At 33.5% G+C, this 16,817-nt stretch overlaps 3 protein-coding genes across 3 annotated transcripts; 1 reads left to right on the forward strand and 2 right to left on the reverse strand.

Annotated features, from left to right (window-relative positions):
* Positions 1-2,558: 2,558 nt before the first annotated feature.
* TRIADDRAFT_51000 (uncharacterized protein) lies at positions 2,559-7,011 on the reverse strand (the record flags this gene model as incomplete). The annotated part of the gene is made up of 6 exons (XM_002117122.1): positions 2,559-2,915; positions 3,431-3,852; positions 4,374-4,685; positions 4,849-5,117; positions 5,488-5,629; positions 6,885-7,011. 6 exons carry the CDS (start codon positions 7,009-7,011, stop codon positions 2,559-2,561), a joined length of 1,629 nt encoding a protein of 542 aa, XP_002117158.1.
* A 5,133-nt stretch (positions 7,012-12,144) lies between these two features.
* TRIADDRAFT_61157 (uncharacterized protein) lies at positions 12,145-13,283 on the forward strand (the record flags this gene model as incomplete). Its single annotated transcript, XM_002117045.1, has 4 exons — positions 12,145-12,174; positions 12,251-12,457; positions 12,638-12,731; positions 13,084-13,283. 4 exons carry the CDS (start codon positions 12,145-12,147, stop codon positions 13,281-13,283), a joined length of 531 nt encoding a protein of 176 aa, XP_002117081.1.
* Positions 13,284-15,111: 1,828 nt separating this feature from the next.
* On the reverse strand, positions 15,112-15,962 carry TRIADDRAFT_61158 (uncharacterized protein; the record flags this gene model as incomplete). Its single annotated transcript, XM_002117123.1, has 2 exons — positions 15,112-15,639; positions 15,819-15,962. 2 exons carry the CDS (start codon positions 15,960-15,962, stop codon positions 15,112-15,114), a joined length of 672 nt encoding a protein of 223 aa, XP_002117159.1.
* Positions 15,963-16,817: the final 855 nt, after the last annotated feature.

Here is a 16,817-nt window from a genome sequence, read left to right on the forward strand (position 1 = left end):
TCTCAGTAAAGGGATACATAGGGCTAAAAATTATTATAAGATAGACGAAATATAATTTCTTTCACCTCATCGGATAATCAAATTTTACTGAAAAGGTTCATTTATTATTTATAGAAGTTAATCATTTTAAGTTAAGTATTTTTAAGTACTAGTTTACAGACGATGTTAAGTTCTTATAACAATTCATAATTATGCAACTAGTTTCTTAGTTGCTAACTATATCTTTTTAGTATTTTAAGGTACATTGCTGATAAGACTCGTTAAAATAGGTATGTATAGGAATCAACCTTAATAGCGCTAACCTATTACGATATAGGCCCGAAATACTCTATATTTTATATGAATACGATTTCATGGAATCCCTAAATCCCTTGGCACTTTCACCATTTTAAACACTTAATTTTAAGCCGAGCAACATGCATATTGCTACATTTATCCTATAAAATAAAGTAAATAGAAAGAAAATTGACTCTGAACTTCAAAAATTCAATACCGTATTAAGGAATGTGAAAATGGAAGGATTAACTGTTGAATCTAGTTTTCCTAGTAACAACTCCATACCTTAGTGTAAGTTTTTTTAAACACTGATGTATCAAGAGTTATCAATACTATTAGAGATACGGCAAGAGAATATGGATAGCATAAGGATTAGCTTGTATTATTATTGTGATGGAGGGTTCGATATCTCGGAGGATTGAGATTTAGTTGCCATTTACAATTAGTACACCAATGGGGCAATACGTATATAGTTTTTCATTTTGAACATTCATCATCTTGATGTTGTTCTAATATCTAGTCAAAGTTTTCATAAAGCAGAGCATTATGCATGAAGAACATAATTTTTTAACTGTAAAGACTACCATATACTCGCAATTATAGATCAAGTTGGTAGGTAAGTCAATGTAACAGAGTTTTAGGAGAACCTATGTACTATATTTATACTAGGCTATTTTGATTTAAATGCCAATGCTTATATTGGTTGATTTTAGGAAATGCACTGTATTCTTTCACAGAGAGTTTCCTTCGAGCTGGATTACTAAAAAAGATGATAGGGTCTAGCATTGGTACAGTATAATGGAAGAAACTGAATATTGTACAGTATGGGTAAAATATTTAAATTTGATTACAAGGACATAATAAGATGTGTTTGGGTATGAGCTAAATGCCAGAGTTTCTACCGAATTCGCTATTTCGTTCGATTTAAAATTTAATTATGCTGGCTTATTGCAAAAATGGGGCATTAATTATAAAATACTGGTGTCCTCTTCTGTTTATAACATAATTTTGCGTTCTTTCGATCATACGTATTGCATAATTATGCTGAAAGTGAGTTTTTTATTTAAGAGATACAGTATGAAGGTGCAACATCTGAAAATTAAATCTTTTCAAACATCGACAATACGCCCCTTACTTGTGAAGTCAAGATTCATTCATTAAATATACCTATTGCTATCCTCTACTGCAAAGGAAACATTACTAGCTATAAGCGGTAGATACTAGCCTTTAATTTATTAAGTCACCGTAAACTATTCTTTCAAGTACGAAGAATTAAAAAATACTTCATTTACTAACATCGAGATGCTTTTCAGATCTCACAAGCCTAGGCAATTTTTGTAAACTTATCTAATAAATAAATCTTAAAGTTTGTTAATGGATTAGTTATTAAATTGAGGCCCCATTGCCATTAAAAATTCAGCATTTTAAATATTGTATCCATATACTTGCTTTTTAATTTTCTATTATCACTAACGTGTTTAATTAAAAGGGTTAAATATGGTATTACATAAAACTTGAATATCGAATCATTTCGCTACGGAGTAATAATGCTTAATGTCTTTGTTATTACGTAAATGCTGTTGTATTTACTGTCAGAACGCAGAGTGCACGTATATTACCAAGCTAAAATGAATCAAGATTGTAGCTAGAACTTGTGATAAATATTCAGTTTGCAACCAACTGCGAACTTACAATTGCAATCTTTAGCGCTGTTATCGGTAGTTTAATAAATGCTATTAATTTCGATACTTACTACGTAGAAGTGAAGTTTATACCGGTACATTGCGGGACGAAGGGTAAAGTATATTATGAAGCCCCGAAATAATAAGCTAATAGCAAGAATAGTGTTTTTATAGCTATGGCAATGTAGCAATAAGTTACAGATTGAACTATTTCGTATATTACTGGAATTCACGAGGGCTAACTCTTAGTCAAGAGTTCGCTAAATATCTCGAAGAAATTATTCCGAAAAGATGTTTTAATCGAGGATTTTTGGTATATTGTAATACTAAAGTAGATGAAGATGGGCTTTATGAAGTTGAGAAATACGCGTATGCTGCTATTATTATAATAGTTTGCTCGTTCTTCCCTTAAATTAACAATTTAGTAATTTCGTGCTATCATCAGCTATTTTAAGAATATTTCCCTGACACGATAATAGAGAGAAGCTAAAACTTCACCTAAATTGACCAGAAATAAAAAAAGAATTAATATATGCGGTAATTAGAACGTTTTTCCAGCTTTTATCTTCTTAATGGCAAAGTTAACGCAGAAATAATATGTCATTTACCAGCGTCAATAATATTTGCCTTGATAGTGTCCCCTTTGAGGTAACATAAATATGCAATAGGAATGATGGCGGCTTCTAGAAGTAACATCAAGACCTTTCTATTTTTATGCTCTACAGTTTGCTTGAGTTGGCGTGTACGTATAGCTGCAGTAAAATTTCTATCTGTATCTCTAATAGCTTCTTTTGCACCATCCCAAGGATGCGGTCCACATAATCTAAATTGTGACGGTGTACACGGACCAAATATGCATCTTAGCGCTAGCTTAGGATCGGTAAAGGCGATAGATAAAAAGTTTGGCTTGCAACCGATTAGGTCGGCGAGCTCATCCATGAACTCTAAATAATCCACCTAATTCAAATGATTTATATCGACTTCAGTTAAAAAAATATTTTTAGAATTACGATTTAAAATAACTGCGTTTTAAGCGAACCGTATCGCTGTGCAACTAGATCACAAATAAAAGAATTAAACTAATTCTTGCAAGCTGGATAGATTTTCTTACCGAATAATTTATAATAATGTTGAATTTATTGTTTTGTTATGATGACGACAATATGCTATTAGCTTTTTTTTTGTTATTAATCGAAAAGTAGCAGTAGTAATAATTCACTATTTATCATGCTAGCTCTACGCCCTGGCTAGAGTTGTAATTTACTTGTACGATAGTAGTCTAGAAATATATAGTGCATTACTCATTCCTGCTTAACTGCCTTTGGAGTAATTTGAAGTGATTTACGAGTATTTACTTTCTTGTGTTATCATGCAGTTTTGTACTATTTGATTTATAACTAGCGAATTTTGCTCATGTAGTGAAGTGGTAACATGTATATGATATAAATCAAAATTTATAAACTCTGAGTTACCTGCATTGTATGTCTAGGCGATTTAACATATATATCAGCTATTTCCCTACGCTTCTTTTCTATATCTGCTAGCATTTCTGCTTGAGAAGGTAGTTGGCATTTTTTAGTAAAGACTTGGGTAATCCATCGTGCTTGCATTTCTGCCATAGGCATAATTGCGCCTCCTGTTGGCTGAATGAAGCCAACCATAGCCAATGTTGCGTGCATATGATCGGGTGGAAATATATATTTGTAAAGATTACAAGTATTATCTTTGACTTCAATAATAGATGAATCCATAAATGGGAAGCCAAACTTATAACCAGTGCCATAGACAATTGTATCAATATTAGTCTCAGTGGAGCCATCAGCAAATTTGATATCATGTTCACCGATGCAAGTAATATCATCTTTAATTTTAATTGATCCGCAGACGATGCGAACTATAATATTAAATGAAAGTATTTTAAAATCATTGATAAATACCTAGAAAGTAGTATAAAATTTATTATAGCCGTACGCTACACATCTGCATTGCAGACAACTGTAGCTTGTAATCTATGATTTACTACGAAAAACATTGTCTACCATTTGCATTTAAACTATTGCTAGCACAGTTATATAGTCAAGTTATCGTTGAAATTAATTATTGTCATAATAAAATTTAGAGATTGAGTGTTTGGTTTGTTTTTATGTGATCAATATTTTGCAGATATGTATGTGTCAAGGTATTAATTTTTATAAAAGTATTTTTAAGATGATTTAAGTCAATCATGTAGTTATTTCTACGTGTTGAAATTAAGGATGCAATTAATCACAATATAATCTTCTAAAATCTTGTTAGTCTATATTATTTGGAAACCAGCACAAGCATTCTTATGATCATATTGGCTCAATTATAAAATGATTGTTAAAGTCTTCCGCTTCTGTTTGATATCGATACTTTTTGGGGGAATGCTATTACCTGGCAATTCGTCACTAATAGTTTGTTGTTGTGCTAAGGTATGATGTGTTGGCCGTAAGCCATATTTATCATGATCGAATCTGCTATTTAAATACTTTTCCAGTATGATTTTCATTATTGATATTGGAATCATGTTTACAAAGCGGTTGAATTGAAAATCGAAAGGTGTACCGCCGAAACCAATACGTGGAAATATCCATGCTCCACGTCGTGTACTGAGATAAACCTGTGAGCAGTGATGACTCAATTCGCAAGCAACGTCGACAGCTGAGTTGCCAATTCCAACAACCACAACTCTATCATTTTCGAAACCTATAAAAGATTAAAAATCAGTCTATAAATACGGAATATATGCTAAGGTATAGCAGATTATATGAATAGACAACGTTAAGATATTGCACTTTCGGCAATTAAATCATTTATGGACTTCACTTTTTTTTAATACGTTAAATTTATTTGCTCGAACGAAGGTAACCTTGGTGATCCTTATAGTCATGGCTGTGCAATTGCTTTCCTTTAAACACATCCATTCCTTTAAATGACGGCATTCTAGGATCCCAGTGATGTCCTGAGCAAATCATAACACTATCAAATGTTTGTGTGGTCCTTGTAGTTGTAGTGCCTTCAGTGTGGCTGATAGTTACATTCCATCTGCCAGATTTGATGTAATCCTCTGCGGGCCTTATATCATGGACGTACGTCTTGAATTGTATGTACTGATGCAATTTAAATTTTTTGGCATATCTTTGAAATATGTATAACAATTTTAAAGATTAGGAATCGATTGGTGAATTTTAATTGCGTTTACTTGGTATACTTAGAATGCTCACGCTGTGCATTAGTTAATGCTATGGGAAAATTAACACCTATACCATGATTAAAATTAATATGGCTTTCAGAGAAAATTAGCACAACTTCATCATCGAATTAAATAGCATAGTATAAGAAATATGTTAAACAAGAAAAAGTCTAAGTATGTTGAAATATGATCATTATTTAAATTAGTCTATAGATTGGCTGTGTTAATAATAGCATAGCACTAACTAATAGTACTACTAATAATAATTAATATGCAAGGCTTTGTAATTCTTTGATAAGAATATATATCACTCACAGTTCAAAATATTCAATAACACTCCTGTTATGCATAAATGGAGCGAAGTCTTTTGGAACTGGAAAGTCACTGAAACCCATAATTTCTTTACTAGTATTGATGATTGTGGAACGGTAGACAGTTCCACCTTTGCCAATTTTTTCTATATTTTAAAAGTGATGATAATTAAAGATGATTATTATGTTAATAAATGAGAAATTCAATAATTAATTAGCATCCAATTTAGTCGTTTATTATAAAGTACATGACGTTGAAACGTTAACTTGTTACATTAATAATATTGTAATCGATATTTGCGTATTGGTGAGCAACTAGTTAATTTACTCATCACTTATCATTACTCAAATTATAGATCGGTGCTTTTAACCGATAAAGATAGCTACTATAGTTCTTTCACAATTATCTGCGACAACATATGGAGTATTGAAGTACCATTGTACACGTATAATGTAGTACTATGTGATCAGGTTTAAAATTGTTAGGCCATCGTTACGTAGAAACTTTTGCATACATATCGTAGTATAGTTTTTATAAGACAACTTATCTAAGAATGCACTTAGATTAATTTATCTATGAGGTTATACATACTTTTAATAGATAACCGCATAGTACTATTATGTATAAACTGATTATTAATGTTTATTTCTATTTACTATAAACTGACTGGCTTTTTCAATAAAGTTTGGGTACATTTATGTCTCCGAGAGACTAATGCTGCGTTACTGTTCCTCCTAACGTAGGAGATCGCCAGAATCTAGAGTCGCAAAGTAGGTTAATGTCAGGGATGACAAACCTGACAGTAGACTCGTAGGATAATTTCTATAATAGTTTTAACTTTCCTCATTACAGATTTCGATATTGAATTATGTTATGTAAATGTTGGTTGAAATTTTAAAATAGATTAAATTCTCTTTAGTTTCGCTTTTCTACTCTTACTAGTGCTTTTAATGATTATTAAAATTAAATTTTATATTGAGTAACTATAATAAGAGAATTTTTAAATAAATGTTTTCGCACAACTTTATGAAAATAGAATGAACTTACAACGAGCTCTATTAATTTAATAATGATTCTTTAATGAACGTAGGGTAGGATACAAGTCTCTTAAGAGGCTCAAATATATTTTTAGAACTGTACATCTGCCGTCCTTTAGAAACCTGTTTTTTTTCTAAGAAACAGTCTATTTTCGGCTACGCTAAACTATTCATCCTAAGTTTATGGATCGTTATATAATTTAGATATTCCTATCTCTGTACTGTGATACTAATCAATTCTAAATAGTTATTTCTGATCAACCACGCTCTTCGATAATGTGCGTATATATGTTTTTGTTTAATAACAAATTACAAGTGTCGACTTGTTGACGGCCCTATCATAATCTATTAAATTAATTAAACCTGAATATTTCCATAATCCACCGATATATTCTTCCTTTTCAAATACGATTGGTTCAATTCCTTCATCGAGGCATTCTTTCAGACTAGCTAAGCCACTGGCACCAGCACCAATGATGGCTACTTTCATTACGTTATATTTAGGATGGAACGACTCTTAAAATTCAAAGATAAAATGGTTAAGAAATCAGGACCAGATTTCATCATGACAGTAATGCAAACGGCGAGTTATCAATTTATGAAATTATGGAGTATGTGTTAGCGAGGAAACAGTATAAATTTGGATGTAGCAGAATTTAAAAAGATGGTATATACGCTACTGCTTTGGAAAGCTAGTATTGTCTTGCAAGAACTGAGTAAATTATCAGCCTGGAAGTTATATCGCTGTGATTAATTTATCATTCACGAATAGAATTGAATGACTTTGGATCTGTACATGTTGTATCTTTAAAACTTACAGTAATTGATTTCGATCGGTTATCAACCAATTCCTCAAATTGGAGACTCACTGTGCTCTGGTAAGCGTACCGTCAGTTGCTATTAAAAAATTCGATTTCAGGATTTAAGTAAAAAAAATAGTTAAAAGTTATACAGGGACCAATAAATAAAATGAGAGACGTGACTGAAGGAATGTACGTTTCAATTAAATGCCAGTTTATTCATTCGTTTGCACTTTGCGTTATCACCTGTTGCTGGAGGGCGGTTAAAATGCTTGAGACTCCTTGCTGTAATAGCAAAATTAATCGTTACCATAGCGAATTATTTACTGTAGTTGTTAATCCAGGAAAAGCATGCAAAGTTTTGCATTCCCTGAGGTATACTGGAGAAATTTTTAATTGTAATCAATGACGGGCATTTGTACACCATAGCAAAAACATTGATTCTGTAATTTTACATTTTAAATGTTGCAGAAATGAGTATAAATTTAGTGTGAAGGATTAAAGAAAAATAATTTTTGGCTGTATTATTAAGGTTGTGTTGTTGACTAATTGTTACTAGCTTTGTTTTATTGTCAAGAGTGACAAAGCTACTAATCTCTTAGGACATTGTAGAATACCTTTGGGATTTAGTTATTTTTCAGAATACTTCACAGACACATGATTAGCTTATAAGTATGAATCAATTTCGGTGAGAATTTATATGGTCAGCCTTTCTCATGACTCACATCATAGTTGTCTGTTTCAAGATTGAATTATATTGATAAATTGACGTTAAACTTGAAAAGTATTCCTATTTGGAGACTATTATACTGGAAATATAAAATTCCGCGAATTTCATATCGGCCTGAGGTTGGGCCCGTGAATGAACGGTCAGGTTCTGGTGTTACTGGACTTAAAACTACGATGCTTGACTATGTCTTACACCGTACCATGGATAGAATTCACGTTGGCTAATGCCCGAATTATATGTGTAGTTAAAATCTTACAGTAGAAAATAAAGCTACGTGATCGTTGTTAAAATCGATGATTTTCATCATAAGAAAGGAATGGAATTCCTCTGTATTAGAAAACTGATACGACTCGAACAACGCCTTTTAAAAGAAAAGTTACATGATAATATCAAGTTAGGGTTTCTCTGGAGGTTATCGTAAATATCTTTCCTTATTATTTTGTAACATTTACTCGTCTACATTAATGTTAGAACACTCTGTATGCATTCTTTCACTGCATAAGATAGTTTCAATAAATTTTATTTGTAAAGGTAATCAATTCATAAGATTTAAGCATTTATTAGGACATACGAATACCGTAACGTATATAAATAATTACTAAATTGATGTGTAGACATTGAGAAACCTAGGTGGCTAGAAACGATCGGGCGTTTTAACGCTTAGCCTCCGTCCATATATAGTTCGATGAATTTAGAGCTTGGCACATCGTACGATCTTAGTGAATTAACTCGCAATAGTATATATTTTATATACCCTAATATTTCTCCTACCATGGTATTGACTATAAGACCAACAAAATGAAACATTAAAGCTTCCGATCTTCTCTAGTTATTTAGAATTATTCATTATTCACAAATTAAGGATTACTTAATAGCTATGGGCAAAGTAGTACCGTGACAACCGAACGGTCAAGTAAGTAGTCATTGCAGTAGTTCAGCTCTATTATGCGATTCAGAGATTTGAGAACATGCAAGCGCAAAATGTTTATTTACTGTTACTATAAGTCCGCAACGAAGGATAAACATTACCAAATGCTGTTGACTTTGAGTGAAAAGTTTAAAATTGAAATTGCTGCGTACTGAGGGATATTAGATTGTTGGTCATTTTACAACGGTGCATCCGAAACTGTACCTAAAATAGAAGAGAAAGAGAGAGTGTAGACTGTACAGTATACTAATTTTGACTATACTGAATCTTATTTTGGAAGAGGTTAATTGGCCAATGGATTACTAGAAGAAAACCTGAAACATGAAACTCTTCGGGCAGACGACTATTTTAGCCACATATCGTCTAAAATATATTGCAAGCACGTGTATTGGTTATTACTTTAGTGCAGTATGCAGATGTTGGATTGTATAATAAATTAGCTTATTTTTCCTACATTAAGTGATCCTGTTAATAACAGGCTGTTATTTTCTACTTAGATCTACTTGAAAGCCGTTCTATAAGATCATATAATGCTTTTAAAATAATAGTCGTGCATAAGAAAACAGACATAGAAGATTCATATTAAGTAGTAAGTAACTACTCTATTGCAAATTTCGACATTTTCTGGCTCCTCTAGTCGGTAAAGTCCGTCCATCCGAGGTATTGTTCCATAGTACAGTGTACAGTACTGTAAAATGTACAGTGTAAATTGCTGTAGGCGTCCGTGATCGGCCACCTGCCTTCATACTGAGCTGTATTGTACTGGACAGTACAGTACAATGAGCGAGGGGTCTACAGTACAAGTAGCATAACTTGAAAACAAAACTACTGTAAACCTGATGACATCATCGATTCCGTACTGAACTGTACTCCGGTGAGTGTACCTGATGTGTGCAAATTACATATACCGCATCTTGGGTAGTATTTAGTGTACACTGTATGATACATAAGGTGTTTTTGCATTACTAGCCTAGTCGTATGTCCTGAATGAATCGCCGATGGTGACATGACTTTTGTTCCAAGGACGAGTAGGTCACTTTCAGCAGTCTCGACTGTTAAAAGGATGACGATACGGTACTGTACTGGTACTGGTAGTAGTCACGGTGTGACACAGCTACACTTGTCCGAAGGTTTGGTTCTATTAATACTGTATCTCACCGGACTCAGTAGGAACCGGATAACTGTTAATACTATAGGCATAGTCTATGGACTAACTTCGAGGTTTATTAGCAAATAGTTGAACTTGGAAAGCTTCCAGCTCTTGGAACTATCGCCTACTGCTTCAGTGTGATCTCGTTTTTCCAAAACAAATTACAATCATGCAGTCGGAAAATATCAATCCAGGCGGGCCTCGCATATACGAGCTTTCGCATCGGTATCGAACTGCCTCTTTAGGCTTGGGGATTTGTTTATTGATTCTTGCATTAACAAGTATTATCATCGGAGGATGTGGGTTTATCAGTTTTTATGGTCTCAATGGTAGCGTTTACACTGGCCATGATATATGGATCGGCACATTTGTAAGTTTCCAATCAGTGATTTGTCATCACTAATCATGGATAGAAAATAGTTGGACAATGCTGCTAACCCTTTTACTATTCTCTGCAGTAGGATTATTTTATTCCTTTTAAATTGATCTTTTACTACAATAGGCAGTTGGAGATGGCTATATGATATTGTCACACTTTTTACTTCCTCTAATACGTTGCTAGTTGTACAATCTGTGTTTGATAAATTATATGATTACCGTACGTGGGTGGTCGCGATACGTAATGAGAATGCTGAAGAAATTTTTAATTACTATCATTTATCATAATTGTATAACTGATATCTTTGATCCAAAACAAAAGTAGGTGTTCTAGTCTACTGTACTGTATCGTGATAGCTGTCAGTTGACACTTTGAAGTTTATACAACAGTCCATGAAACAACAATCTCGTAACGGCTAATAGTATAATTTTCGCAGTTCACGCATGTAATCTACTTTGCGGTCAATATTTGTAAAATTAGATCAAGGCAGACTAGAGTACTGAAAAATCCTCCATTACAATGCTCTGATGTAGACTACTATTATGTTACAATGTACAGTATACTCGTACATAGAAAACATGCGGTACTTGTTTAGACTCGAATATTGGTTAACGCGGCATAAACCGAGACTAGTTTTTGTGTATGCTCAATGACAAAAGAGAATTATCACTTTGCAGTCAACAAGAGAAAAGATAGAGTGTAGAGATTACAGTAATAGAGTAAAATTATTATATAAAAAGTTTCAACTGTAAAAAGTATAGTCTCTTGGCTGTGCCTTTCTCAGGTTGCAATTTTTTGACTTGTAACAACTACAGTGATCTGCTGTAAAATATTGAATCATTGATGCTAATGTCATAAAATGTGAATTACCGTAATTACAGTATACGAATGTCATATTGGAATTTACTCGATTAACGATAAAAATAAATTTACGTTTCTTATAAGAGTCTTCGGGAGAAAGATACGCTGATAATAAAGTTACTTATTTTTCTTGGCAGCTTTGAGTCGCATTATCATGATTAGTCCTTGTACTGTATTCAAGAGTATTTTAATTTAGTCTACTGCACTGTAATTATAATCTCGTACAGTACTTGTGTCAGCGTTCATACTGAACTTACTATGTGCAAGATTGGCGGTGATAGTTCACAGACTTCGCTAAATATTTTAATTATAATCTCGTACAGTACTTGTGTCAGTGTTCATACTGAACTTGCTATGTGCAAGATTGGCGGTGATCTGACAGGTCTATCAAATGGTAATACTATCTGTTAAATGAGCACATTATCGTAAACCGTCAGCAAAGCGACGGGAGTTTGCACTAGTATATATATATATATATACTGTATACATGTTTATACTCACAGGCATCGTGGATTTGTTTATTTAACAGTATTTCATCACTGGTGTGCTGGCTATAGTAGCCTATAAGGGCGGAAATCGTCCTCACTTGGTAAGCTTTTTCATGATACATATCCAGTAAAGTATTCTCTGCAATGTTCCTAGGATAATAGTTAGTAAAATTGTTTTATTTACTGCAGTAAACCTGGAACGGTTGATTTAATGACTCTGCAATCAGTATTACTTAATTGTCACCTATACAGTACGAATAGATGGAGTGCGTACTGATTTCTGAACCATGTGTAATGATAGTTATAGCTATTGCAAAGTAAATGATTAGCAGTAATATATTTTAGCGTATTGTACCACTTTATGCTTACACATATTTTTTGCGTCTCTTTCAGATGCGATCTTATTATGCCTTCACCATAATCAGCTTTATATTTTCGTTGGTTCAATTTGGTCTCGCGCTTGGTTTTATGTTTGGCGGATACTATTACCCCATTTGGTCGAACATTGTATCATCAGTTTTAGCTATTTTTGGTTTTTCTTTTACCATGGCATGCATGATATTGCTATCACAAGGGGTCTTCTGTACTCCATCATCGACGGTAATTAATTACATTATTCTACAGATTAGCACAACGTATTTATGTTACAGAATCCATAACAATTTTATCGCTTTTGCCAGGATGTGATCGAATGAACGTCTCTACTAATATTTTTTTGTACTGCTACTAAGATTCAGACGCTCATATATTTTAATCCTTTTTTATTCCGAAACTTATTAGCGTCTTCCGACCTATACACCATACACTTATGGAAGTATTACCAACAACCAGCAGATAGTTGCTCCTCACATTCCTCAATCTAATAATCAACCCGGTAAGATTATAAGCTGGTTAATTAAAAAAATGTTTTAATTGATGATGTTATACTAATGGCGTATCAGCAAGTGCCGATACATATGTCTGTTCATGTACAGATAAATTGCTGTACAAGTGCGCATTGCTTTATCGCTTTTTCAAGTAGATTCTTTATGAGTTTACAAAAAATCTCTTTATAAGTAACTATACTATGTATTAATAGCGTTAACATTGCGCTCCAAATCAAAAATTGTAATCGGATAGAAGCTATTTAACTAGATAATATGCTTTACCTGTTCTCTAAATACATATTGAAGTTACTTTAAAATTGTATTCTAATTACTTTGATACCTTTAATTTTAAACTTATAGCTATGACTGCGAATATGAACCCTGGATTAGGTTCACAACAACCGACCATATTTCAATCGCTTGATGGTAGACAATTTTATGTTGCAGTACCAGCTAATGCAGTCATTCAACCGCAGGTTGCTGCATCTACTAATGCGATCGTTCAACCACAACCTCCCAATTATCAAGTTACTAATAGCAGCCAAAATTCTAAAGCTTGATAGTTGGGTACTACTAATGTATAATGTCTGTGAAAGTGCTTTGTCAACATATTTAGGCAAATAATTATTCAATAGTTAGAAAATACTACTTTATAATCTTGCCTGTCTCTGTTTATTACGAATTATCACGGTAAACTGTGTAATATGGATATAGTCGATATAGCATGTATGGCAAGTTTTAATTTATAGCGATTTGGGCTGTTGAATATTATCGCTATAGAGATTCCTATACGGCATGATACTGTATCTTTAGCATTTTTGTATTATTTCTTCATCTCGAGAGGCATTAAAGGATATCATCTTAACTTTATGTCTTCGTGTCTGCAGTAGTTGACGTCTACCGCATATTTTGTAAATTACGGTTCTACTCCTTTGCTGGTAGTGAATACTATTTTTCGAAGTACAATACCTACACTGATCTATAATTATTTGATACATGGCTGATGAGAATAGTGAAGCTACTTTGTTCGATGTTCTAAAAGACAAAAGCTGTATGCTCGATGTGGATTCTATTGCAGTATTAATGTGGTAAAATCAATTATCCAATATCCATCGGAGGTTTATGAATAGGGTACAGGACACTTTAAATTTTTATCACCTGGAATGCATGCAAATGAATCTAAGTTTTGTAGCAATTAATATTTGCTAGGCTTTGCGGATCATGACATAATATTGAGAAAATTTATCATTCATCGAACGTCGTACTAATTGCTATTGTATTACTATACGAGTTTTTAATAGGTTATATGACCTATTCAATATAAATTATTAATGGGAGCTTTTTCGATGCAATCAAACTGTATTTTGAAGTATTAACGCCATTAGACTAATACGTACATGTATCCCACATCACGTTCAAGATAGCTAGTTTACTAGTTTATAACAGATTTTTCAAGAATTCTAATAAAAATTTAGGATACGTAGACACACGAAAGCGAATTGATCAGTAATGAACGTACGCGTAAGAAATAACCGCGATACTAATTTTTGACACATGACACAATTGCACTACCGTATTAGAAATGAATAGCTGCTGCAAGATTCGATGGGCATGACATCCCAATTAGGCATAGTGATTGCAACCGTTGTTTTTATGCACACTGTTCATCGAACACTTTGTGATAAGTGACATGTGGACTTCGATTTAGCCTATTCCATCTTAAAGCAGAGTCCGCAAAACATAACGTATATTAGAATCAACCGATGTGGTGAATAACACTTTAATAACATACTGTAGTATTGAATACTATTTCAATGCCAGTAACATGAACCATAAGTATGTCCAATGTACGCATATTTACACGAATTACTACTGACCGTTGTTATACTCTATAGGAATCTAATGGAAATGAATGATTTGCATACATAACTCATTTTCTACAGGTTCATCGTCTATGCTATAAATGGCAAAAGTAGAACTACATTTCAATGGATATATATATATATTGAAGTAAGTTATAAAGATTAAAATTTAAGCTTGGAGGCGTTAGAAATCGCCGCACATTTTCAACCTGATCATTAATGACATAAATTTAAATTCGTATTACTGTGGAGCAAGGCGATAATTCATGCAATATTCATTGATAGTCTGCAAACACGTTGAACTGTAGACATGAAGTATGAATAAAAATCTGTGAACTAAGATGTCTCTGGCTTTCTTCCAACTGAACATCATATTTCATAAAATAAAATTGCGCTATACTGTAAATTCCGTTTTTTCAATCTACAAGATAAAGCTAAAAATCTACAGCATACGGTCACAATATATCAAAATCATTCTGATACAGTCAATAAATTGTTCAGGATACTATGAGATCTATTTTTGTTGTTAGTTCTTAAAAGAATTTATCAACTGCTTAATATGATCAATTTGACGAATGCCATTTACCCATTCAGAGGGAATTTCAAAATTCTCTCGGCCACCAAGAGCACTACCAACAAAGAGAGATCTTGCAGCGTTATCTCCGCCAAAACCGGCGTTGAGGGCCAACGCCTGCTCAAAGCTTTCATGTCCATATTTTACGATAAGTCGAGTAGCTATTGGAAGTGCTCCTGGAATATAGCAATATATGGCGACAGGAAGTGTGAATTCATTGCTCGTTCTGGTACCGAGGAAGGAGTTATTAGCATCTTCATCGGGTAATTGGGCAGCTTTGAATCCCTGCGTTGCAAATTCAATAACTTCGCTGTACTTATTCTTCAAAGTTTCTATAACTTCTTCTACTGCAGTGGAGGGTGTTTTATGCTGATGGACGATACGCCATAACACTCTCGACACAAATTCCGTAGCTGCATCTGTTTCTGAATTTTCATGAGTTACTCTGCAGTGTTGAATTGCAAATTCGACCAACTGTTCCTGATGACACAAAGGGTTCAAATTAAAATTGAGCTAAAAGTCTGATAGTCTATTACAGCCTAGCATTATTGAGAATATTGTAGTTGTACTCGTATGGCAGCAAATAAGAAGGAAACAATATATAACGATTGCTACTTTCTCCTATACCGTTTTATGTCATAAGCAACCTTCTTTCTTACCTCGCTATTTGAAACTAAGAGCAGAGGCACTTGTCTTGCTGCGGGGTTAAAATCATTCAGATCTATTCCTTTTACTTTTCCATCTTCGAGATTTTTTAACGTTTCCTTTGTAGCATGGTCACTGAAATAACGATACAATATCATGTTAACGTCATTCCATAAGAGCAGGAGAAGGAAATAATACTGTTGTCATAGTTTACTTTCAGATAAGATAGTTATACTGTACTCGTATACGTAGTACTGTACTGTAAGCTTTTTATTTGACATTGCTTTTAAGGTATAACATGGTCAATTATTAATTATGCTCCATTGCAAGAAATGCAATTCATTGCCTAACATCTTCACCAGCAATCACGCACAAGTACAGTATAGCATAATAGGCAGTGCTATGCAACGGAGTGGTTGAAAGTAGAGCCAATTGTCATGCTCACGATAGGACGTTAACATTAGCTATAAGATACGCGTAACCATTGCTCGGTAACCTTGGTAAACACGATTCAATAATACATGTATAACGAACAAGTTACGTTCAAGGATTTATCAACATCGCTAATACTACATAAGCTAATTCATAACAATGCCTAAGAGTATAGTATGTAGTAAAACTTGGTCAAATTAGCCTGAAAGAAATGATTTCATCGGTCGAGGAAAAAGTTAGGAGAAGTTTTCTAAACAATGACGCAGCATTCTTTTCAGGTGTTAGCGTTATACGCAGCGAGTGTTGCATTGCAAGTCTACTTCAGACATTGCAATCTATACGAATAACTGCAAAAGTAACTATCATTGGATACGAACTGATAGCTGGAGCTCGTTTTCCAGTGAGATTGCCAACGTTGTCTAAAATCTTCAACATGGAAGGTTTTCTTTGCAGCCAGACTTTCCAGTAAAATTAGCATAGATTCACCATAATGGGTGAAATCGCCAGCATCCTTGCCTTGATGATAGTCATTCAATTTGGGCGGTAGCAAACGATTGACAACACCAACCTCTTCTGATATC

This window comes from Trichoplax adhaerens, genomic scaffold (genome assembly GCF_000150275.1).
Source record: "Trichoplax adhaerens TRIADscaffold_21 genomic scaffold, whole genome shotgun sequence".
Taxonomy (NCBI): Eukaryota; Metazoa; Placozoa; class Uniplacotomia; order Trichoplacea; family Trichoplacidae; genus Trichoplax; species Trichoplax adhaerens.